Source organism: Penicillium canescens (assembly GCF_028828765.1).
Source record: "Penicillium canescens strain IBT 15451 chromosome Unknown utg000004l_segment0_segment0, whole genome shotgun sequence".
NCBI classification, from domain to species: domain Eukaryota; kingdom Fungi; phylum Ascomycota; class Eurotiomycetes; order Eurotiales; family Aspergillaceae; genus Penicillium; species Penicillium canescens.
The window spans coordinates 5,301,304-5,325,579 of NW_026703966.1; the positions used below are offsets into that span (position 1 = coordinate 5,301,304).

The 24,276-nt window shown below is 50.3% G+C and overlaps 10 protein-coding genes across 10 annotated transcripts; 5 read left to right on the forward strand and 5 right to left on the reverse strand.

Moving 5' to 3' along the window:
* Window positions 1-1,438: 1,438 nt before the first annotated feature.
* On the reverse strand, window positions 1,439-4,170 carry N7446_007340 (1-phosphatidylinositol 4-kinase LSB6; the record flags this gene model as incomplete). The annotated part of the gene is made up of 3 exons (XM_058516085.1): window positions 1,439-2,631; window positions 2,681-2,760; window positions 2,781-4,170. The coding sequence occupies 3 exons, from the start codon at window positions 4,168-4,170 to the stop codon at window positions 1,801-1,803; spliced, it is 2,301 nt and encodes a 766-aa protein (XP_058373263.1). The 3' UTR covers window positions 1,439-1,800.
* A 229-nt stretch (window positions 4,171-4,399) lies between these two features.
* On the forward strand, window positions 4,400-6,906 carry N7446_007341 (putative GATA transcription factor (AreB); the record flags this gene model as incomplete). Its single annotated transcript, XM_058516086.1, has 5 exons — window positions 4,400-4,459; window positions 5,175-5,503; window positions 5,725-5,800; window positions 5,961-6,146; window positions 6,232-6,906. 5 exons carry the CDS (start codon window positions 4,400-4,402, stop codon window positions 6,904-6,906), a joined length of 1,326 nt encoding a protein of 441 aa, XP_058373264.1.
* Window positions 6,907-7,955: 1,049 nt separating this feature from the next.
* Window positions 7,956-9,764, reverse strand: N7446_007342 (uncharacterized protein; the record flags this gene model as incomplete). The annotated part of the gene is made up of 5 exons (XM_058516087.1): window positions 7,956-9,169; window positions 9,221-9,325; window positions 9,373-9,505; window positions 9,555-9,626; window positions 9,687-9,764. The coding sequence occupies 5 exons, from the start codon at window positions 9,762-9,764 to the stop codon at window positions 7,956-7,958; spliced, it is 1,602 nt and encodes a 533-aa protein (XP_058373265.1).
* A 727-nt stretch (window positions 9,765-10,491) lies between these two features.
* N7446_007343 (serine incorporator domain-containing protein) lies at window positions 10,492-12,087 on the forward strand (the record flags this gene model as incomplete). The annotated part of the gene is made up of 4 exons (XM_058516088.1): window positions 10,492-10,542; window positions 10,602-10,681; window positions 10,736-11,324; window positions 11,371-12,087. The coding sequence occupies 4 exons, from the start codon at window positions 10,492-10,494 to the stop codon at window positions 12,085-12,087; spliced, it is 1,437 nt and encodes a 478-aa protein (XP_058373266.1).
* Window positions 12,088-12,270: 183 nt separating this feature from the next.
* Window positions 12,271-15,629, forward strand: N7446_007344 (ATP-binding mismatch repair protein PMS1; the record flags this gene model as incomplete). Its single annotated transcript, XM_058516089.1, has 4 exons — window positions 12,271-12,333; window positions 12,388-12,484; window positions 12,548-12,634; window positions 12,700-15,629. Exons 1-4 carry the CDS (start codon window positions 12,295-12,297, stop codon window positions 15,627-15,629), a joined length of 3,153 nt encoding a protein of 1,050 aa, XP_058373267.1. The 5' UTR covers window positions 12,271-12,294.
* An 86-nt stretch (window positions 15,630-15,715) lies between these two features.
* On the reverse strand, window positions 15,716-16,285 carry N7446_007345 (uncharacterized protein; the record flags this gene model as incomplete). Its single annotated transcript, XM_058516090.1, has 1 exon — window positions 15,716-16,285. The coding sequence occupies one exon, from the start codon at window positions 16,283-16,285 to the stop codon at window positions 15,716-15,718; it is 570 nt and encodes a 189-aa protein (XP_058373268.1).
* A 2,220-nt stretch (window positions 16,286-18,505) lies between these two features.
* On the reverse strand, window positions 18,506-20,038 carry N7446_007346 (MFS transporter; the record flags this gene model as incomplete). Its single annotated transcript, XM_058516091.1, has 1 exon — window positions 18,506-20,038. One exon carries the CDS (start codon window positions 20,036-20,038, stop codon window positions 18,506-18,508), a length of 1,533 nt encoding a protein of 510 aa, XP_058373269.1.
* A 1,013-nt stretch (window positions 20,039-21,051) lies between these two features.
* N7446_007347 (DUF3712 domain-containing protein) lies at window positions 21,052-22,311 on the forward strand (the record flags this gene model as incomplete). Its single annotated transcript, XM_058516092.1, has 5 exons — window positions 21,052-21,212; window positions 21,265-21,689; window positions 21,746-21,760; window positions 21,822-21,946; window positions 22,000-22,311. The coding sequence occupies 5 exons, from the start codon at window positions 21,052-21,054 to the stop codon at window positions 22,309-22,311; spliced, it is 1,038 nt and encodes a 345-aa protein (XP_058373270.1).
* A 547-nt stretch (window positions 22,312-22,858) lies between these two features.
* Window positions 22,859-23,284, reverse strand: N7446_007348 (uncharacterized protein; the record flags this gene model as incomplete). Its single annotated transcript, XM_058516093.1, has 1 exon — window positions 22,859-23,284. The coding sequence occupies one exon, from the start codon at window positions 23,282-23,284 to the stop codon at window positions 22,859-22,861; it is 426 nt and encodes a 141-aa protein (XP_058373271.1).
* A 414-nt stretch (window positions 23,285-23,698) lies between these two features.
* N7446_007349 (uncharacterized protein) lies at window positions 23,699-24,106 on the forward strand (the record flags this gene model as incomplete). The annotated part of the gene is made up of 1 exon (XM_058516094.1): window positions 23,699-24,106. The coding sequence occupies one exon, from the start codon at window positions 23,699-23,701 to the stop codon at window positions 24,104-24,106; it is 408 nt and encodes a 135-aa protein (XP_058373272.1).
* Window positions 24,107-24,276: the final 170 nt, after the last annotated feature.

The window sequence follows — 24,276 nt, forward strand, 5'->3', positions numbered from 1 at the left end:
GTCGAGCTTCGGGTATTTGGGATAAAGTTTTGTTCGGATGGTGGGACTAAAGTGACGGTATGCAAGTCCTAGAGAGAACGTACGCAAGTCCTAAAGTGACGGTACGCAAGTGTCAGTGGCTTGAACGAAAGCCGGTTTCGCTGGCGAAAGTGCGTGATCGCTTCTTTTTATCACTTACCGTAAACTGTGGACGGTTTGCACCGCACCGAGTCCGTATGAGTCAAAGCTTGAAGGCTTATGAAACAGTGAACAGCGTTCACGGGAGCCAGGTGGGTTGTAGGTTGTATGTGTAGACTCGACGGCGACTCGTGATAAATCCACCGCCTGACGTTTTGTAGGTTTTGCTGTGAACGCAAGTTGGTCGTCGGGGGTAACGAAATTTTGAGCCTCGAGAGAATGTAGTACAGTTTAATGTTGGAACACGATGACGGCGCAAATTGTCTGCTGAACGAAGGGAGCGCCTTCCAGACGCGAGAGTCGCAGGATCTCTCTCGTCATTGGAAGTTCACGATACTGGCGCAAAGCACGGGCTAGTATCGTGCCACTTCAGTCTGGAGTCCTGGGTAATATTTATGGCAGTGGTTATCGTGTCGATTCCTTGGTCGCAATCCTGTCGGCGCCTTGTCGTTTGCCTGCCCGTGGGGTCGATTATAACCAGGTCGAAAGTGGCACCTAGGGATTTTCGAGGTACTTGCTGGCCTCGAGCGGCTGTTAGGGATATCGGCGTGCGCGACGGTATTCGTCTCGAGTCGTTTGTAGAGGCAGAGGATGAAGCAAATGACCTCAATCTCGGATAATCCCGATAAGGGTCTTATCAGTGCCGCGTTTGAAGCCGTGTTTGGGGCGTACTTTATACGCTAGATGATAGATATAGATCGGAATAAAGGGGATAAAGGGAATAAAAGGGGGATAGGTCGAGAAAGATGGTCGAGATGAGAGGAAAGGAAAAAGAAAATTTATGGTAAGTGTGATATATGTCCCCGCGCTTAGTCGCCCGGGCGAGGCTTTATAGATCAAATGATATAAACGGGCGTTTAGCTTGAGACATTCCGGAGCCTTCTTCGATAGTGCATATAGGCTACTTATTGACGATAGCTGATACCAGCCATATTTGAGTCTAGCCTAGGTGTTTTCGTGATAGCCACGATGTTATCTCATCTCATCGTTGAAAGTGGATACTAGCATGATCTATATTAGCCCGCCCAACGCTATACATCAAGTGAACATAACTCACTCGTAAAGCAAAATCGTCATACCCAGTGACATAAACTGCAAAAATCCACAAGTCAGTACCTCCAGAAAATCGAACAGTAACTCGTGACCTAGACACAATCATCCCCACAGCCAGGCGAACGAACAGGCGCCGAACAAATGACCACCACAGAATCTATGGAATGTCTACTAGTCCAAATGCAGCCAAAACAATTTAAACAGAAGGGACGACAAAGGTATCATAGAATTAAGTCTCGTCATATATGCTACATGAGGCAGTTCGCTCAATCAATGCGCCACAACCCAAGGCAACCGGAACAGCCAAAGAAGATCTATATACAACACGGGAATCTCCCCAAATCATGAGCATGTCCAGTAAAGGACTCGTGTGAAAGGTCACAGAAAGAGAAGCGCAGTCAATATGTCTTGAGCGGGAAATTGGGGGCCGGCGAGTGTGTGGTTGGATCCCGGTTTCCCGCTCAACACATCGCTGCAGAAGATGGGTGCAGATTAATGAGGAAAAGAAATGCAAAATGCGAAAGTGTAGAAATAGAAGGTGATGCAAGGCCGAGCAAGGCCGATATAACATTAGCACCAGGTGAAGACGGGATTTTTACTTTTGACGGCTTCGAGGCGCTCAACGATCACCTTGCGTTGATTGCCTTCCATGCCTTCAGCAACTGCGTAGCCAAGGTCTCCTTCCAGGTCATCGCTGCCAAATGTGTTGACGTGGGGAACGCGGTAGGACAGGGACCCGCCTTGCTTTCGGTGCTTGTGAGGAGGACGCGGAGGAAGTGAAGGCCACCCGTCGAGAGATCCACCAGCTGTACCATCGGCATTTCGAGCGAAGTCCTGCTCATTCATAGTAGCAGGGCTACCAATCGAGCCGCCAGCGTCGCCATCGGCACGACCGCGAGAGAGCTCGAACCGGTTCGGGTTAGGGAGATCGCCGGGCGACGAATTCAATCCTAACAAGTCGCGCTCGCGTTCTGGGACTGGTTGGGAAGAGGCAGATGCGCCGATGTCCATCTCTTCTTCATAAGGGTCGTAATTCATAGATTGGTTTCTTTGCCTGTCGGTCGAAGGAGCGCGCATCGGGATGGCAACGGGAACATCAACTAGATCATCCCAGACACAGACACGGGTACGACGAGTGAGTTCGAGCGGGCCGTGATCCGGTTGCTTCAATGTCTCCACGACATTCCAGGCTTGACCTTTCATAACCGCAATTTGGCGAGCGAACATGCTCTCCTTGAAATCGTCATCTTGCGCAAAGATGCCACGCAGAGCCATTTGTGTTCCGCTCCACCAATCTGTCGATGTAAGGAGGGGGAGGAAGTGGTCGCGGGTTCTTTGCGAGAAGGGCTGTCCGATCAAGGATACTGGCAGGAAGAGCCAACCGAAGGGGAAACTGCGCCACTGCGAATTGTTAGTACTGACCATTGAGATGGATGGACCGGAAACTTACTGCGTCTGGATGTTTCCATGGCCAAGACAGACTGTTGTCAATGGCACCAAGCTGAACAGAAGCTGACTGCTCAGACGAAGCTAGGGGGTTCCTGTGCGACTGATTGCCATCATAGTTTCATGTCGCTTATAGGGAGCATTAGGGCTTTTTGTGCCGTTCGAGTTCACGGAAACTGGACGAGGCGGAGGCAAGAGTTCATCCTCATCATGCCTAGGTTGTGGCTCGTTGTTCTTGGGAGGGTCTGCCACAATAGAAACCGACTCTGTCCCCCAGTCAATCTTGACCATCCAGTTATCAAGGCCTCGATCGGTGTTTCGCATGATGTAATCCAAAATCACAAGCTTCTCCAGCTCTTCGCGGAATGATTGCTTGAGATTCTCCGTCCAGTAGAATTGGCGCTCGGCACTCGGGTCACGCGACGGGGGTGGTGAGGGTACGTATCCAGGGTCTTCGTCATCCTCGTCGTCTGACTGTGTCCCTGAAGGACGGCAGGCCTCGTTCCATGGCCGCTTCTTGCGCTTCGGGGCATCCTCGGCGCGGAACCCGGTGTTGGTCTGGTCAGGCCAGGGGTGTTCTCGTAGGAAAATGTTGGCATCCTTGAATCCTTTTAGGAAAACTTGGAAACTCCCTGCCTTGGGGGGCAACGATTTCTTGCCCTTCCATGCCTTTCTTCGATCCCAGAAATCATAGAAGAATGATTTCGAGGATAGCCGCACAATACCGGTGTAGGGAACGAGATTCGTGCGCAGGCGAGCATCGAGAACGTAGGCGGCGGCTTCCGAGACGTAGGAAAGGTTGGGAATGAGACATGCACGGCCGAAGAAGCAGGGGAACAAGTTGCGGTGAATCCATTTGGTCCATTTGGGGTTTCGTGAGGCGTAGGGCTCCTCGTCCTTCGGTTTAAACACACCCACTACCTTCCCCTCGGGGTTTCGAGCAAAGTAACTGCCCGAGCTTCCTTGTGAGATCATCCGCGGGTGTACGTCGAGTTCAATGGCCAGGCGAACACTTTCGATGATCTCCTCGTATTCAGCTCGGGCTCGCCTTTGCTCGCCTTCAAATTCATCTGATTCGAGAGTTTCGGCAGTCACAGGGCGGATACCTGGAGGGGCCTGGAAGACCGAATGATAGATCTCCAGCTTCTCCTCCTCATAACTCTTGCCCTTGACTCTGTTGATCTTGAATTTGGAGGCAATCTCATCCGCCCACTTTTCAAGACGCGCATTAATGGCCTTGATATCTACACCGGAGTTCCGACGTCCCCGGGGGTATTGATATCCGCTATGCCGGCGTCGATGACCGTTGGGCGAATGGAGACCGGATGCCTGCATCTGGGCTCGGGAGGAGATGGGGGCATATCGGGGCGCGGAGGTGGATGCTACCGAAATAGCACCTTGTTCCTCCTCTGAATCATAGTGAAGATAGCCCCGTTCCTCTTCCTCCTGGGCGAGTCGGGCGTATCCCGATGTGGCAGGGCGGTTTTTCGGCATTGTGAGGAATCGGACTATGGAAGGGGGCAACGGAAGGAGCCAGTGGAAAGGAAGGACGGCAAATTAAGACAAAAAGGAGGTTACTCCATTACAAAGAAGGGAAGGTAAGAAGGTGAGAAAGTGAAGGACCGGCTAGAGGCGAAGGCAGCTGAAATAACACTGGCTAGACACTTAAGGGCAGGGGGCGTTTCGGGGTACGGGATACCCTTAATTTACCGGGGCGGTGAAAATGTCAGCGGGCAGAAACGGCCACCTGTTTGCGGTTGGCTGGTCCGGTGTGCTAAATACGGTAATACCAATACGCACCGCCACGTCTCCACCCCCTACGTAGTTAAGCATAAAAGGGGTGTCTCTCCTTATGTAGATTGGCGGTTTATACAGGTTTGTACGGCAGAGTATAGCGATTTAACAATGCTTAAGTTGACTTCGTAGAAGTGAAATGTTACCTACACATATCTATGCTATCTATGTTTAGTAAATCCATCTATTAAGCCTCTGGCTCTATATACAGGGGACCTTGATATATGTCTCCGGTCTAGGAAATTATTAGAGGTGGACAGCAGAACTCAATTGACTTGTCTCGCAAGTCTGGAGTGGCAGGGGAATGGTAGAGGAGGCAGGGCATTCCTATACCTAGTAGGCATGCAGTGGTATTAAATAAGCACGATAAGACACGCGATAATAACAATCGGAGGATAAGATCTTCTTCTTCCCCTTCCCACCTTCGATCTTGATGATCTTAATGTTTCTAATCTGATTGTTTCTTCTTGATTTAATCTTTGATTTAATCCTCGGGTCCTTCCCATCCTCTCTTTCCATTCTTACCCGTTCGACCTTCGACCGTCGTTCGACCTGTCCGAGTACCTGAGAGATCTTGTCTTTGATCTGATCGATTGCTTCGATTGCTTCAGTCGTCTCAATTGCCTCGATTGTTTCTTAATTCTCCAAGTCAACAAATCTCAATTGCAACCGTCGCGTGATTCGACCGGTCGTTGTCTTCCCAGTCCTCCAATTCGGTTCACGGCCGGATTTCAATCGACACCCGCCTTCCCACCTCCACGGTGGCTTCCATCCTCTACAGGGCGTCGCCCATTGACCCGGCTCTCAAACCTGGTTCGCCTCAAGTCCGCGAATTTCCCTACGATTCCCCGTCCGAAGCCTCTACTACGCGTCAGCCCTCCAACGGATCGATACCCTTTTCTACCACGCTGCCGGATATCAAAAGTGTGACAAAATTCGAGAGTGATTACCCCAGCTCGTCCACTGTCAGCACTTCGCTTCCTGGATTGGCAGCCCTGGCTTCTGTCGCATCAGCACCAACCTCTAATCTCCGGTACGTGAGGACATACAAGACAAGCTGGATCACCTGCCCAGGTGCTCACCTGGGCTATCTATATTGCGTAATCTTGGAAGATCAGTAATATGGCAGTAATCTGTCCCCTCTCTTGTGCATAAGGTGTATCAGAATGAGGTTATATGCTGCGAACCCACCAATTTGCCAATTGCGAACGTGCGAATTTGCAACTTGTCGTCAACCTGCTAACTCCTATCTAGATCATCAAGCGATGCCAGTATGAGCATGGCCAACATGACCTATACCTCGCCCGCCGCAACCACTGGAGGGAGCCCTGTAAGAATCCGCTTATCTCGGGTCTTGGCACCTGGACCGTGCACCCGCATTTTCCCTTTCCTTATCGACTCAAACTCATCTTATCATTCTATCTTCTCCCATCTTCCTCACTTCCACCATGGCCACTACATTGACTGACGACAATCGTACTCAATTACAGCCGGTTTGCCAAAATTGCGGCACCTCCACTACTCCCTTGTGGCGACGTGATGAACAGGGCTCAGTCCTCTGCAACGCCTGTGGACTGTTCTTGAAACTTCATGGCCGTCCTCGTCCGATAAGCTTGAAGACCGATGTGATCAAAAGTCGCAATCGCGTCAAGACCGGTCAAGGTCCCAAGCGCAAGGTGAGTTTGCGATCAAAAATTTTCCCTCCCCAGCCTCTATCTGGCCCTAGATAAGATATGTGCTGATACGAGATTGCGAACATAGTCCGGCGGCCCTGTCGATACCAATGGCCTTCCTTCCAGATCGGAGGCCGGAACTCCTCCTCTCGGTGGGCATGGATACCGCCGCGCGTCGCGTAAGATGTCACCGGGCCATTCCGATCGCTCGAACTCCCCCGTATCCCGGACCGAGACACCTGGCTTTGGCTCGATGCACGCGCACAACTCGAATATCGCACCCCAGCACATGTTCGATAGCGTCACTCTGGGCGATAACATGAACTCCTCCAGCAGCCTCCCCTCGCGCCAGATGCGCCAACCCTCCCCTTCAGCAGTCGACCGCCAACTTGACTCCCCCCACACATTCGAAAGCCTCCTGGCCCTCAACACATCCCTCAAGACCCGCGTCAGTGAACTTGAGTTTGTCAACGAGCTCTTCCGCGGCCGCGTGACAGAACTCGAGCAGAGCGACGCCAGCGCGCGCCGGTCGGAGATGATTGTACGAGACTCCGAGGTGCGTCTCCGCCGATCCCTCGAGGACTCCCAGCGCCGCGAAGAAGATCTCAAGCGTCGCGTCAGCGACCTCGAGCGCCAGATCGGAACCAGCAGCGCCGGCGACGCCGAGTCCGGCGAGCCCTCCGCGAAGAAGATCCGCCTGTCCGACGTGGTGGAAACCAGCGAGGAAGCGCAGACCAAGTCGCAATCTCCCAAGAGCGCCTAGGTCCGCTATACTCAATCTATTTAACCACCCCAAACCACGCGTATATCATAACTAGGTTGGCTCTCTACGCGGCCACCCAGTTGCTGGTCTTATCCCGGTTCCTTCTGATCTTTTTTGATACCCTTCACCTCCATGGCTCCATTGTCATCACTGGCTGGAGCTTTAACAAAAAAAGCTCATACTCTTGAATGGTTTCAATTCTTTCCCCCCCTTTTCTTTTCCCTATGTCTGGATGTTTTGCAAACCCTCTCTGTTCTAATTTGCTTCCCTGCGCTGTGCTGTACGAACTTCTCTATGCTTCTAATACAATATTCTTTACATCCTTTGCTTTTGAGTGGTTACGAGGACCTGGAGATTGATACGTGATATAGTTGGAGGATTCTTGTTTGGGTGCTCTGTCTTGGAACTTATGATAGTTGGCAATCTTGAGTCTACTTTTTGTCATGTTCCTGCTTGCTGGTAATCGACTCCATATGGTTATTCTAATGGTAGACTGTACTAGTGATATCTTCTTGGCCCGTTTCTGGCATCACATTCTATGGGTCGATGTGGTAGATGTGATATACGTACCTTCTGTCATCCATGGATGATCACATGTTTATCGACAATATGCCTATCTGCAGTACAAACATACTTTATACACCTTCAACAGTGTATTCCTCCTACACTAGCTAGACATATAAACCCCTAGCTGGTGCATATCATCCCAAGCGATACGTGAAGAGACACACAAGTATTGAATAAGTTCGATACTCCCCATGTATATAAAAAGAAATCCCGAAGCTGTCACACAAGAAGGAAAAATGAAGTAAGGGAAACCCGCCAGACGCGAAGTGTGAAGTCTATAAGAGAACAATGCATCGTGGGTATCTAGTGTCGAGACCAGACACATAACGTGCCACCAAATGCACTCTACTGTATACCAAGTCTTAACAAACCGAACAGATATCAAAAGGGACAAAGAAGACAAAAAGAAAGAAGTAGGGAGACAGATAGACAGGCAACCAAGGAAGGTCACCATCCGCTAATGATCGTTATGCAGACAGGGCTCACGCAAGCCGGTGACCAGCCTTCCTGTTCATGGCATTATGAATCGACCGCTCGCGGAAGATACTCCAGAGACAAACGGCGATACCGAAGATACCCGAGACAAAAGTCATGAAATATGCCGAGCGGTAGCAGCCCAGACCATCAGGACATTCCCGATCACCGTCCTTCCCGACCACGGAATGGCCATCGTAAATGCTTCCGTATAGGATGTTAAAGACGTTACCACTGAACACAGGGGCGAGGGTCATGACACCCCAATTCTGGGATAGACCGCCGATACCGAACGTGTGAGCAGTGAGGGAAGGGAAGACGCCGAAGAGGAAGCCGTAGGCGATACCCGTCATACCAGAGACGACGACCAGACTGTTCGGGTTTGAGATTGATGTACCGGCTAGCTGAGTCAGGGTGAAGACGAGGGCTGAGATGAAGAGACACCAGAAGCGGGACATGCCGAGTTTCTTGACTAGGAGGTCTGAGCCGATACCGCTGAAGAGACGGCCGAGGAAGTTGCCGAAGGAGAGGATGGAGACGTGCATTACTTGGCGGTGCTGGATGAATGTGTCTGTGGCGCTGTCATCGTAGTAGAGCCATAGGGCTTTGACGCTGTTACCGATGTTGTTGATTGTCATTAAGCCGATTCCGGAGAGCAGGGCCATTGTTAGGAATAGTTGCCAGAATTCGACGCGCTTGAGCATAGCTAGGCCTCTGATGTCTAGGTGGTGCGATTCATCTGCTACTTCGTCTAGGAAGTCGTCGTCTAGGGTGTCGAAGGATGGGCGGGGGTGGTCGTCCTTGGAGACTAGGGAAGACGTCTCGTCGTTGTGGCCAAGTGGTCTACCGTGGGAGTTTGAGACGGCTGATTGGGATCGTGCGTGGGCGGGGTGTTGCCCGTGCTCGAAAGCGGTTGAGCCATGTAGGCCGGAGTCTTCTGCGGCCTCTGGTACAGATCGTAGATCTGTGGGGTGATATAGTCGCCTAGAATCGGCTGCGTTGTGTGGGACAGCTGAGTAGGGCTCGGAGGCGAGGATTCGAAGCAATGGAATTGATGCAAATGACAGGATCGAGGTACCGAGGGCCAAGAGCAGAAGGAAGCGGCCGGTGTCGTCCTTGAAAATGAGTGTGGATACGTTGGACCAGAACAACGCACTGAGTCCAAAGGCGGCCAGCGGAAAAGCAGTAGCTGTGCCACGGTGATCGGGGAAGTTGGATGCCGCTAGTCACATTTGGTTAACCATAATTCAAGCATGTGTTTCGTGTAACGTACCTGTCTTGATGGCACCACCGAAGGCAGCGCAGCCACCCATTCCGGTCAGAAAAGTAAATAAGCATAGGAAGATAATCGGCATGGATCCTTCGCCATGTTCATATGCTACTAACATTAGCGCCATTCAATATAGAGGCCGTAGCGGAGCATACCCAAGTAGATCGGGAAATATCCCAGACCCAAGCAGATCGAACCAACTAGCGTGACCAACCTTGGGCCCCGCGCATCAGTTAATAGTCCCATAGGTATTCCCATGGCATACATGCCCAAGTTTCCCGCAACACCCTAGAGCTTGTTAGGACACGATCCCCACGACAGACACGCCACAACTCACTATCATGTTGCTCTCAGTTGATGAGAGCTTCATCCGTTGGGCAAATTGCGGCGCCCATGCGGAGTATGCATACTGTCAATGCTGTTAACCTTAATCATCCTCAAAGTGGATCAGCTCAGAGATATCACGCACATTCGTTCCGCATGACAGGGCGACCAGCGTCCCCGCAATGACGGAAATCGTCCGGGCAGTTTTATGGAGAGAGGTCATTATCTCGACTGAATGTCCTCCCAGTTGTTTCCCGGTGTGTACGCGTGGGCGGAATGTTGTGACGATTAGGCCCAGGATAGATAAGACGGTAACGGGAGGGACATCGGAGGAAGGAGAGAGAGAGAGCAAAGAAAGGAAAGAAAGGAGCGAATGGATATAGGAAGAAGTTGAACAGAAATCGGAGGCCAACTGGACTTTTCAGGAGCGTCGTAATCGGCCCTGAGGGGACCTGTTAGGTAAGGAATCTGGAGATCACCTGTGGACACTTGACCCGCGTCGGAACGTCAAAATGTGCTAAGTTATGGAGAACTCCAATATACTGGAATACAGTGGAATTGTAGCAATGGCAATGGGTAGAAAAGTAGAGGGGAGGTTAAGGTGGTCTAGATAACGGCTGCATATGCACAGCATCAATATCTCTACATATTGCGAATCCAGCCTAACCTATACGTCACCATACTAAGACTAACTTATCAACACCGATTCTCCGATAAGAGTGTCTCACATCTCTCTGGGCTGTCTGTGCCCGCAATTGTGCCTAATTGCTTTCTTTCCGAACATCCGTCGACCGGCCTGGTGCTTACATAACATGACGAAGGCGGCGGGTTCCTGACCAGGTGATCTCCAACTTCTCCTCTCCATACTCCACGCAGAGACCTGCACCTAGGGACACACACACAATCAACTATTCGACTGGGCTGGGATACCTCATATCTATAATCCCAATATGGGTGCCCTCCTTTCTTTGCCGCTCTTGGCCGTGCCGAGCGTTGGCACAGTACGTTGTCGCCTATCACCATAAACATGCAGCCTGACTGACTTGCTTTCCTCGCACAGCTCGTGACAATCGGAACTTCATGCTGTGGAGCAGCGACATGTTCGATGGTTTGCAGCGCCTGCGGAAAGTTCCAAAACAGGTACCTATCATCGGCTGCTTAGTGCGGAGAACCTCGGACTAACAAGGAAAACAGTATGGCGACGAGAATTGCCTATGCGTTCATCCTCTTGGTCAACTCAATAATCTCCTGGATTATGCTCACGCCATGGGCTCTGAAGAAATTGCAACACTTGACTCTCGACTACATGGAAATTCGATGCGACGGGAAGGAATGTCACGGCTGGGTCGCGGTTCATCGCATCAATTTTGCTCTCGGCCTCTTCCACTTGATCTTTGCCCTCTTGCTCCTCGGTGTCAAAACCTCGAAAGATAGCCGCGCTTCCCTTCAGAATGGATACTGGGGCCCGAAGATTATCCTCTGGATGGCATTCGTCGTCATGTCGTTCTTCATCCCCGAACCCTTCTTCTTCGTTTATGGCAATTACATTGCCTTCTTCTGTGCCATGCTCTTCTTGCTTTTGGGCTTGATCCTGCTGGTGGACCTCGCGCACTCCTGGGCCGAGTTGTGCCTACAGAAGATCGAGGACAGCGATTCTCGTGTGTGGCGTGGTTTGCTTATCGGTTCGACCCTCGGCATGTACTTGGCATCTTTCGTCATGACTATCCTGATGTACATCTTCTTCGCCAACAGCGGATGTTCTATGAATCAGGCTGCTATCACGGTAAGTACCCATTCTCAGACTCTTGACACAAAACTGACTCGCCCAGGTTAACTTGGTTGTCTTCTTGATCATCTCATTCATTTCCGTACAGCCGGCAGTTCAGGAGTCGAACTCTCGCGCGGGATTGGCCCAGGCCGCGATGGTTACTGTCTACTGTACTTATCTTACCATGTCTGCCGTCTCGATGGAGCCTGACGACAACAACTGCAACCCCCTGATCCGGTCTCGCGGAACCAGAACTGCCACTATTGTTCTCGGAGCTATCGTCACTATGGCGACAATTGCATACACCACTACTCGCGCTGCCACACAAGGTATTGCGCTGGGATCCAAGGGTGGCCACAACTACGTCCAGCTGGGTGCAGATGATAACGAGCATGGTTTGGTGACCCAACAACCAACCGCTCGTCGTGAGATGCGCGCCGAAGCCCTCCGGGCTGCCGTTGAGAGTGGTAGTCTGCCTGCCAGCGCCTTGGATGAGAGCGATGATGAGGACGAATATGAAACCGCCAAAGATGATGAGCGTGGCTCCACCCAGTACAATTACTCGCTCTTTCACATCATCTTCTTTCTGGCCACAACTTGGGTGGCCACATTGCTGGTCCAGGGACTGTCACTCGAGACTACCACCGATTTCGCTCCAGTAGGCCGCACATACTGGGCCAGCTGGGTGAAGATTGTCAGTTCCTGGGTCTGCTATGCTATCTACTTGTGGACCCTGGTTGCTCCTGTTCTTCTGCCGGATCGCTTCGGTGTTTACTAGGTCTGTTCGATATTGGAATGTTGTTGGTTCTGTTATATTTTAGTTCGTAGCTGCAATAGCAAATTTGTCAGTGACAAGCAAATATATTGAATGTAAATCCAAAGCATGGGACATAGGCCTCGAGTCCTCCGTCATATCTTATCAAGTCTTGGCAAACCCACGCGTAAAGTGCGACGCGCCCAACTTGCCCACCTCAGACACCATGGAATGAACATGGCGACAATCCAGGCCATCGAGGCTCGCTCGGTATGACTTCTGATACTGCTCTACCCGCAAATATCTAACCACCGCGTTTGCTAGGTCCACCAAATCCAATCCGGTCAGGTCATCGTTGACCTATGTTCCGTCGCCAAAGAGCTCATTGAAAACAGTCTCGATGCTGGCGCAACCTCGATAGGTGGGTGATTTCAACTGGGATGAAGTGGTCGAAGGTGTACTCTAACGCGTATGGGTTTGACAGAGGTCCGATTCAAGAATAATGGGTTGGATCTGATCGAGGTGCAAGACAACGGCAGCGGGATCGCACCGGAGAACTATGAGAACGTTGGTGAGTTTTTCCTTCACATTTGGAAACCTTCAGTCTCCAGCTAATCAGTCCTCTGTGTCCGATAGCCTTGAAACACTATACCTCCAAATTATCCACATACGATGACCTCGCCAGTCTAAACACCTTCGGTTTCCGAGGCGAGGCGATATCCTCCCTGTGCGCTCTGGCCGATTTCCACATCATTACCGCGCAAGCGCAGCAAGCCCCACGTGCAAATCGACTCGATTTCGAGCAGTCTGGGAAACTGCGCAAATCGCAGATCGTTGCTGGACAGAAAGGAACAACTGCGTCTGTTGAAGGGATCTTCAAGAGACTTCCAGTGCGCAGGCGGGAACTGGAGAAGAACATTAAGCGGGAATATGGGAAAGTGTTGAATTTGCTCCATGCTTATGCTTGCATTAGCACAGGGGTCAAATTCAGCGTCAAGAATACCGTTGGGAAGACGCGGAACGTGGTGGTCTTTTCTACAAATGGAAATGTCACCACGAGGGAGAATATCGCCAATGTCTACGGAGCAAAGACGCTTTCGGCGCTGATTCCGCTGGATCTGGACTTGGAGTACGAGCCTTCTACTGCTATGAAGCGGGCCGGAGATGAGGGGCTCAATCGAATCCACGTCCAGGGTCATATCTCACGTCCTGTCTTTGGCGAGGGACGGCAGACGCCTGATAGACAGATGTTCTTCGTGAATACGCGACCTTGTGGTCTGCCACAGATCGCCAAGGCCTTTAATGAAGTCTATAAGTCCTTCAATGTTTCCCAGTCGCCGTTTATCTTTGCTGATTTCAAGATGGATACCGATGCTTATGATGTCAATGTCTCGCCTGATAAGCGCATGATTCTGCTACATGATGCGGGAGCTTTGGTTGAGTCCCTTAAGACGTCTCTTGCTCAGTTGTTCGAGGCTGCGGATCAGACGGTGCCGCAGTCACAGGTCAAATCCAAGGCTTCAGCAAAGCAACAACCACTAGCGTCGCTTCCTGGTTTTGTCACTGCTCGGCAGCTCAGCCAAAGCGCTGAAGTTGATAGCCCGACCCGAGGTCGGAGCAGAGATAGTCCAGCGGAGACACCTGTTGCTAGTCAGCAGAGTGCAATCAAGCGAGTCATGAGCTCGCAAGAAGGCACGGAAAGCCCATCGCAAGCGACGCCATCTCCAGCTCCATCTTTGAAAACCCCTCGTGCTGCATCAAAGCCTTCGCCAGCTCCGACCCCAATCCCATCTGCAAATGAGCCAGAATCATCTGCCGCTGGAACCACGAATGACGAGCCTTCCTCCCAGGTGGTTGAGGAGCTGGGGGAACAAACACAAGAAGACCCATCCTCCCAACCCTCAGCGTTAGATGAGACTCCTAGTCGCACACGCGGCGACCCAAAGGAAGAGACACCAAATGTCATTCAGAATGCATTTGATAGAATGCGTCCTCGACGCATGCCTGCTGAAATGGCTACTATAACTATTGGCGATCGAACTGTCACTTCTATGGTTGGGAGTGGTTTACCGCAAAAGCGGGCATCTGTAGATCCGCCTCCTATGAGACAACCGCCGCGGCGAAAGAGGCTTGTTCATACGCCATCACGGCCTAACATTTTCGGCAAGCATATGCAGGCGTTTGCTGCGCCGGGGTCGCAGGTTGAGGAAGACGATGAGGTGGGAGGAGAAGAAGAAGAAGTAGAAGAAGCAGAGGAGGACGTGGAAGGAGAGGAGGAGGAGGAGGAGGAAGAAGAAGAAGAAGAAGAAGAAGAAGAAGAAGAAGAAGAGGCCGTGAGTGAGGCCGAGCCGATGGAGGAAGATGAAGAAGGCGAAAGCGAGATCGAGCAGACGCAAGAGACCCAAGATGGCGAAGAAGAACCCGATCCTTCACAGTCCCAGGACGCCGAGTATATTCCTGAAAATGCCCCACCTGAACCGGAAGGAATCGAAGGAAACGAGACGAAAGCCAACCAAGATGATACCGGCGCGGATGACAATCTCGATGAAGCTGAGAAGAAATCACGGGAAGAAGCAGTTGTTCACCGCTTGATCCATGAGGCTGAAGAGAATGCCGTGCTACCCCAGGAAAATAACGCCAGTCGTGCAAATAAGATGAACAAAGGCGCCGCGCATCGCGATGCCACTGTAAACCTCGTCAGCACAGTTGACGGATCCGTTTCAAGGCTTCAGTCCCAAATCGCTGCACTGCGCCAGGGTCTTCAAACACGTGCGAAGGCGACAGATCAAGAAGCTACCGACCTCGACGAGAAAACTGCCGAGGACCGACTGTCTCTTACTGTGAGCAAGAAAGACTTCGCCCAGATGCGCATCGTAGGCCAGTTCAACCTTGGATTTATCATCGCCGTCCGTCCAGCAAAAGACGGCGAAGAGCTCTTCATCATCGACCAACACGCCTCAGACGAAAAGTTCAACTTTGAACGACTGCAATCTGAAACCGTTGTGCAAAACCAGCGCCTCGTTCGCCCGCAGCGCCTCGACCTCACCGCCGTCGAGGAAGAGGTTGTCCTCGAAAATCGAGCCGCGCTAGAGAAGAACGGGTTCGTGGTGACAGTCGACGAAAGCGGCGACGAGCCCATCGGCCGTCGATGCCAATTAGTCTCGTTACCACTCAGCAAGGAAATTGTCTTCGGTGTTCGTGACCTGGAAGAGCTCATCGTTCTACTGTCCGAGTCTGTCTCGCATGAAGTCTCCGTCCCGCGGCCGAGCAAAGTGCGCAAAATGTTTGCTATGCGTGCTTGTCGGTCGAGTATTATGATCGGTAAAACTTTGACGGGGCGACAGATGGAACGCGTGGTGAGGAATATGGGAACCATTGATAAACCGTGGAATTGTCCGCATGGAAGGCCGACTATGCGGCATTTGATGAGTCTCGGACAGTGGGATGAATGGGATGAGTTTGAGAATGAGAATGAGAATGAAGGTTTGGATCCTTGGAGGCAGTACTTGGAGGCTGAAGGGGAAGAGGAGGGGGTCGAGGTGGATGAAGAGGGAGAGGAAGAATAAATAAAACAACGATACCCGATACTGTGATATAAATGTATAGTACGAACAGTCGACGTCCAACACAAATGAACAGAGATCAAAAACAATCACCACCATCGCAACCAGCTTCTCGCCGGCTGCTCCACCTTCTTCACATTCCCATTCCCCTTAACAACCCCATCACCATCAACATGTCCATCCACCTCGCCGTCCCCATCCCCATCCCCATCAACATCCCAACCATCCTCAGACCCACGATCCAACCCCGAATCACTCTCACTCCCACCCCTCCCTTCAACAGAATCCATCATATCCTCCAGCGCCAGCAAATCCCGCTCAATAAGCTCCGCCCAATTCTGCACATCCCCAATCTCCTTCAACCCATCCCGCGTCTCATCCGCAAACCCAAGCCATTGCTGATTCTGCCGCGCCAGCCGCTGCGTATTCTCTGCTAGTTCGGCTTCTTGTCTTTCCAGTGCTGCGGCGTTGGATTGGATATTTGCTGCTCGGTCACGGAGGGGCGCTTCTAGGTTTGTGCCCACTGAGTGCAGGGTTGCTGTGAAGGCTGCTAGGGCTTCTTTCTGGTGTTGGTCTGTTGTTGGGCTGGGGGTTGAGTCTGTTGGATTTTGGGGCTGGGGTGGTGGTGTGTGGACTTGGGGTTGGGCTTGGTCCGCCATTTGCTTTGTGGTTTTATTTATGGGGATGGTATACTATTGGTTTGTGTATGTGTTGGTGGTTTGTAGAGTACGAACGTTGAAGATTAAGCTTGAACCCCACCTGCCACATGGCTGGTCTGTGCGTTCCCCGCTTTAATCCGTGGGTGTGGCTTGTTTATACTACGGGAGGTATATGGGGATGGAGTAGATCTGAGGCTGGAGGGCTGAGTCTCGTGGACGTTGTCTTAGGGATATCTTCAAGTCCGGGAGATACACGGCAAGAGATAACACGGGGACAAGGCCTCATCAAGTACACGAGCAGTGGACTGCATCGCAGACCAGACAGACATAAGACGTGATTACCAGCTTAAGCCATGGACAGCTTTACACGAAAGGGGATAGGGACCCATCCGAACATTCAGAATTCAATCAAGAAACATACTACCCAACCCTCGTGAAGTTTACTTGAACAGGAATTTATTGGTATTGACACCATGCATGAATTAAAAAGAAAATGTATTCTAGAGGCAAGAATGGTCAAGAAGATCAAGATTGCAAGCACAATCAGCCCACAAGACCAAATTACACAGCAGAGAAAAGTTGATCTCCGATCTGCTAACCCGCACAGGACTCCAAAGATGAGAGCTCTGAAGCCCGTGCAAGCAGTTCGGTTGCTGTCTCTCCCCCGTGCCCACAGAGATCAGCTGCCCGTCGAATCCAACACCACGACCCATCGCTTTTACAATCAACGTACCTCAGCGAAGCACACTGGACTTTGTATAGGGGGGAGTTTCCCCCCCCCCCCTACCCACAATTTCTGCCCATACACCACTGGCAAGCCATATTCGTGGGCGTGTCGACCGTCATGAGTACTTAGCTTTTTCGCGTTCCCCTTGTGTTGAAGCCAGGGAAGCGTAGTCAGCCTTGTGTCAGTGGCCGCAGTAAAAAGAAACGCGTGCAAGTAGTCCCGGCCCGAGACTGAAGGAAGATGGTTAGCTTGGAGGAGGGTAGAGGGGGGGATGGGAGGGAGGACTCACGTTGAGCTCGAACAAGGACGGATGGATGAGAAGGAGAAAAGAAAGAAAAAGAGAAATGGTAGAAGACTGGGTATATATAGGCTGGGAGATTTGCAGAATTTCCCGATTTGGAAGGGTCGATAGAGACAGGCAACCACCTGCTGCGCAGGTAGGAACGTGACTACACCCGGGGGATCTGAGACGGACATTGTCTTGTTCACTAGCTGGATTTCTGGTTTCACGGTGGAATAAAACTGGGACTGAACCTGAAGCTGAAACTAATGATCTATTGGTGTAGGTATGTATTCCTGCAAAGCCGATTGAAGGGAAGAGGCCACTTCACTCTTGCAACGCATTGGAACTCTTTGATATCTGGCCAGCTACTCGAGGATCGAAGAACTCTCAACCTTCGATCCTGCTTATTAGGACCAACAAGCAGGACACGACATCCAGCTCTGAGTTGGTGTCTCTGAGCTGGGATGTCGAGTGGCTGCCTGGAAGCTCTCCCTGAGATCAAGTTCACACATCCCACAATCCAACCTTCCCACAGATTCCGGCAAATCCCACAGGTCCCGACAAATCCCACGTGCTAACACGCGAGCGTCATGTCTGATAATGTAAAAGGGAGGTCAGCATATTCCAAGCTTCGAAACACCAAGAGGGGGAAGAGGGGACGGGGGTGGCTCACAATGACGATGCATATGTGAGAAGAAGAGGAAGAGAACCGGTTGACGAAAAAGCGAAGTGTTTTATAGTGGCCTCTCGAAATGCTGTCCACCTCAGACTCGCCATCAAAGCAAAGGTCATGTGCGGGCATTTGCCTGAACAGCTTCCTTACAGGCTACAATCTGCTAAAGTGTCTTGTTCACCACGTAGGGTAGCTACGTGGAAGTGTGGGGTTTTAATCTGGATGTCATACTAGGAATACTCGGGGAATCTCGACGTTGTTGGTCATAGTGCATTTGTCATTTCATGGTCTGTCGTTAATCTAGCAATGTATAACTAGGTAATACAAAATGCAACTTTACACATCATCGTGCCGACTTCCTTTTGTTGGCAACATGCTTATATACCATGAAACCCCAGATTGGTCAAGAACCGGAGCTCGCTACCGTGTGTGGTTCATTGTCAATGTGGCGCCATTCCGCCTCCAACAGGACAGAGCACCACTGAGCAGCTTTTGATCCTGCTGTGAGCTTCGCAAACAGGGATTGTGTCAAATTCCTTAGACATTTCGGCGCTTCCGGCTCCTCTGGGGTTCTGGTAGGTATCTCGCTACCACTGAGAACCCAGCAGCAAGTAGGAGCATCAGAACCCAGATCGCATAGCCGCCCACGGCTTGGGTCCTCGCGCCTATCGCAAAGAGAGTGGTGAAGAGAGCCGGACAGAAGGCCCTTAGACCACTGACGCTAGTCAGGGCCAGCGCGTTCAGCGTACCCAAGACTTTCGGTGAGGGTGCGCTATCGTTGACAGCGAGTTGGATTGCTGTAAAGCTCATGCTGACTCCGCAACCGATGACCAACACCACCGGCACAAAGATCCAGAAAGCCTTGATAGATACCTCGGTCCCTATCCGGAGGAAGACATTGCCTAATGGACAGCATAGGAAGAAGAACGGATAGGCTGTGGCGCAGAGGCGTATCACCCCGTTTGTCCCGATCTTTCGCTGCAGTGGTGGGAAGACTAGGAGGAGCCATGCAGCTTGTGCGGCGCCGCTCAGACCCATCATAAGGGAGATTTGCAGTGGCGTGAAGCCGTATCCTCCTAGGCTCGCGGGCGTAAACCAGAAGACCGGAATAATGGCTGTGTATGCAAACGCGAGGACCATAATGTGGCCATAGGTGTAAATTACCATACCCACCCCTGGCGATTTCAAAAGCTGCCATGCAGAGAGGTCGCCTCTGTGGACCGGCGCGTCGGAGGTTGCCTCCTCCTCGTCACCGTCCGCGGCATCAGTGTCTTTCTCTAACGTCTCTTTAACAAAGCAGGCACTAGATATAGCAGCGGTTGCTCCCACTAGTGCCACCACAAGACTCGATAACGCGTAGGGATACTTTTGGAAGAACCGGACGGCTCCAAAAATACCCGGGTACTGACGCACCGGATCAGCAAGGGAACCACCTAGCAGAGGCCCTAGGAAAATACCTAAGTTTCCACTGAAGGCAAACCAGCTGAAAGCCTGTGCTTGGGTCTTTGGCGTGCTGTGCTCGGCGATCATGGTGCGGATAGTGACGATGGTGCCGGCGAAGACACCGGCGAGGCACCTAAACAGGGCCATCTGGGGAATAGTCTTTGCCATACCGAAAAGCCCTGTAGCGAAGGTCACACCGAATAACGAGAAAACTAGGACTGGCTTGCGCCCGAAGCGATCGGCTGCATGGCCCCAGAATATCATCACAATGGCTTGCGTGAGGGAGAATAATGACTCAATAAGGCCGCTGTAGAAGCCGACATCTGTGTCTGCAATGCCTCCGTTGCTTTGGATCATTTGGTTGACATATGGGAAGATAGAGAAGAAGGCCAATGGCTCTATTATTCGGGCGTAGCAGAGGAGCAGGATTTGGACCTTTGGCAAAGGCTTTCCCTCATCATATTCGTCGGTGCTGTCGCCGTCCGGCGATGGCGAGTGGTCCCGAGTGTCAGAACCCAAGAGGGCTGTAGTCTCGTCTACATGATTGTTCTCGGCAATGCCATTAGCCGAGTTAGGTCGGGAAGCAATACGTTCCCGGCCAGGGTCGCGTCTATCGGTCCCTGGCATTGGCAATGAGGTGTAAATCAAGGATCCCACAGGTTGGAGGATATGTGTTATGACATGTTCGGTCCCCTTGAAGTTGATAGGAAAAGTGGGTCCTGATATCACGTGTGATCTATGAGCATAGAATGCATAAGTTATCCTCGCATCATCATGCGCACTAGTTAAATGTGCATGCTTGATAACAAGGTATAAATAAGTATCATTTCCACTGCCTTTCCATGTAGATGCTAAAATAGGGTTAGAGTCATGGAGAGAGGTAAAGAAGATGACCCCTGGCTCGCTATGGTATCTCACGAGATAAAGTGTATGAGCAAGAATTCCAGAGTATACAAGGTATATGCTGACCAGGGAGTCCCAAGAGCTCCAGATATCAAACGCTTAATACGTTACAAGGTCTCGTCAGCCTGGGGGAATGAACCCAGCCGAGACAGGGGCCTCGGTTGACTATCCGATTCCGTGCACGATCGACATCACATTGGGCGCCATCTCGCGCCGATCGCGTATCCAGCTGGGGAATACGGACCCTCTGCATGTTACGCGAGCTCCAAAATTGGTGCAACGCCAGACCTCTACGACGCTTGATTGGCTAGTCTTCCTGGCCAGCTTCCAGTGTACTTCTTGATTTAAGCCACTCTCCCAAGCCAATGGCAAATAGTGATATTAACTCAAAGCTGGAGGTAATACAAGCCTTTTGCATTTTTAAGACATCGCAGACCAAGGTTCGTTCATTTACTTTACGTTCCCTTGAGGTTCTGCTCTAACTGCATATCTGTATGTCTTTGTCCTCATGTGAAGTGTGTGGGTCTGGTCGACAATATGGGGTATCACAAACCCCCAAGCGCCCCTAATTTAAACTGAAGATCAACCCCCAACAAATCTTTTCGCCTTTGATATGATACCACCTTCGCATGCAATATCATGGGAAGAGGACATACTGCCATCAGCTTACCAGATCTCTACCCGTGATTCCGGGTCACAGACAAGATAGATAGGGGCAAAACAACTTTGCGTCCATCATGTCAAAATCAGATACGTCGGGTATCTCCGATGCAAACGAAGCGGCTGCAGCAACAACGAAGCCGACATTATGGCAACGCTTCAAGACGCACATGAAAAGATTCTGGTGGGCGTATTTAATCGGGTTTTGCGGTGCTGTTCTAGTAATCATCCTTCCTATGTAAGCACACCAACGAAAATTCTAAACTCCATGCTTATGCTGATATTTGCAGCTTCTATGTTGGAATCCCCAATTTCGCGAATGATTATATCAACAAATACGAGTATGACTATGACGGCCTCCGAATCACGAATCCTCGCCCCACTGCCTTCCATGTTAAGCAATCGAAAAGTCTTAAAATGGGAGGTGGATTCAGCGGCAGCGGTCATTTAACCGCGTTCAACGCCACTATCCGAGTGAAAGACACGGATGAGATCTTCGCGGTATTCCCGGTGCCAGAAATTCAGTTTAGCAATGGCGCCAGCTTTGATATTGATCACGATTTGGACCTTTCTTGTGTTGACTGCTTGTCATCGTTGGCTACTTCAGCCGCATCTAGCAAGAACTCTTCTCTATTGGTTGAAGGTACACCGGATCTTAAGTTTGAGGGTCTCCCGACTGCTCATTTGAATATCCATAAGATCATGAATGTGAATGGTGAGTGACTACTGTCTATTGTGTGTCTGAAAAGCGAATTAACGAGTTTGGATCAGGTTATAATGTTACAGGTGAGAACTGATAGATTCATAAATACAGCTTTTAGGTGGCCTTATTTTCTAACATTCACAGAATTCATTAACACCGATGGAGCTTTCAATGTTACCAGGGTGGATATCCTAGATGAGCCAGTGGATGGATTTAACTTCAATGCTACCATTACTGTTCGCAATCCGAGCCCCTACATCGTGGAACTGGTATGTCCTTTTCTTCCCACTGACAACACAATGACCATAATTAACACATTCAGGGGCATGTGACATTCAATCTATCTATGGGTGGCTCAGACTTGGGATATGTCGATCTTCCCTATCTATTTTTGGACAAAAACGGCACTACTACCGAAGTTTTTGGCTCGATCGATAAGTCAATGTTAATCCACGAGGCCGTGTTGGGTGATGACGACTTTGGTGTTGTGACCATCGATGTCAAGGGAAACAGCTGCGATTTCAACGGAAAGGATATTCCATATTTTGCTGCAGCAATCAAAGCTGTTTCTGCGTCTGCGAGGCTCGACCTGCTGAAATACGCATCAAGTCTGTTCTCTGACTCATATGGTTGATGTATCCGTGGACCTGTTTAGGGGGTTCACCAGATAGAGGTCTATTTTTCGATGCTATATAGACACAGTTTAATCTTCAACATCTCCAGATAGAGTCAACTAGGTAGTTGCTATAGGTTACAGACCTCTTCGGCTGGTTATAAGGCTTGATGATTTTCGACATTTTAGCCAAGATGGACAACAATTAAAGTTAATTCATCTAATGACCGACTACAATTTTGACAGAGGTGATCAGACCCACTGTCAAGTATCTTTAACTATGTAGTGGTATTGCAATATTTGAAGGCAGGCAAGATAACAACTACGGGCTTCGGCAGGTAATTAGATGATACTGAACCTGGATGGCTTAACTAGATTATTAATTACGGTGTGGATAAATTGAAAAGCAGTAGATGTTTCTCCTTATTCAATAATTACTTTTGAAGGGACGAATTATAACATGGAATGCCATATCTAGGAAATACTAACGAAAGTATCCAAGAAATAAAAAAGACGACCTTCAGAATAACGAAATGCGAGTATGCAATGACTGGATCCTAAAATTTGGTCAGTAAGTTTCGCCGAGACAGCCAGTTCCAAAATTCTCTGTACTTCCAGTGTCACGGTGTCCCTTCCAGTGGTTATGAGTTCCTTCGGGCATCAGGCCCTTATCCTCAAGCCTAAGCATCAGGTACAAAACCCACCACCGACAGCTCTCTTTTGGAAGAGCCAAAGCTTCTTGGACGACTGTGATGCCCTCAGATACTGGGATTCGGCAGAGAAAGTCTTTAGTGTCGACACCCCAACTATTGAATCTCTTTCCTTCTTCAATCTCGGTCCTACGATCGCCTCGAGAACCTTCACAGTGAAGCCACGTGCATCGTTCCGCGCCTGGGTGGGCCATCATCATCATCCAGTGGATAGGGTCTTCTGGGTCTTGTGGCTTGCAAATTGCCACGTAGAGGTCAAGATGGTGCCGGTCGATGGACGCCATGTCTATCTGTGATCTACAGAAAGTAAACTAGATAGGGTGAAGTGATCTATGCGATGATTGTTTTGAGGATTTTGTGGAATTAATTTATGCAGCCGACTTGGTCGCTTTTATACCTAGGAAATCCCCAGTTGACCACTCTCAAAGAGAACAAAAGACGTGAACAATTGCTTTTACAAGTCGTCCTCGCGAAAGATCATGGGCTAAGCCGAGTCAAAAAATGGTAATCTGATTGAAAGAGGTGCAAAAGATAAACAATGGGCTTTGTGACCATCATTGTTTCTTTCCCCCCAACAAAATAGTATGACTTCATGGGCAGAGTCAGCGACGACTTTAAATTCTGAAAATGCCACTACTTCTTACCACCAGGTTAAGTCATTTCATTGTACCCACCCTTTCTAGTACTCTCCCGACATCATGCCAACCAAACTAACAAAAGCAACTGGCGCTGAGCTGACCTATCTCACACACCATAGTGCATTTCAGGAATGTCTACATAGAGAACTTAAAACTATCAGAGAACGGAAGGTAACCACCCCAGAGCGTCGCAAGGTAGCTATTGAAGTAATAGCTAACCTCATTGATGATGTACCCACGTTACTCAAGAATGGACTTGACATGCACAAGAAGATGCCGCAGTGTCTTACGGTAACAGAGAAGCCTGAAGGATGCTTTGCCATTTCTAAATCTATCTTCGAGAAGAAGCTAAAGTCTTTGGTTGATATTCTGATTGCTATCAGCCACGACCTCCGCACGGATCAGGACGGGAACGGTGGAATGCATAACCACTACAAAGCCTTGAAAAGGACCAAAGAACTGGTTTAGACAGATTTATTTAATTGATTTGTTTTGTTTTCACCACCGATATAATATTGTAGTAGCATAAGTAGTCAAAATAGCGTAACATCAATAGATTGCCAACAACGCTAGGGGCGGTAAATTGGGCGCTGAAAAGGCCTAGTTTTAACGCCATTCTGAGCGTCCTATTTACCAGA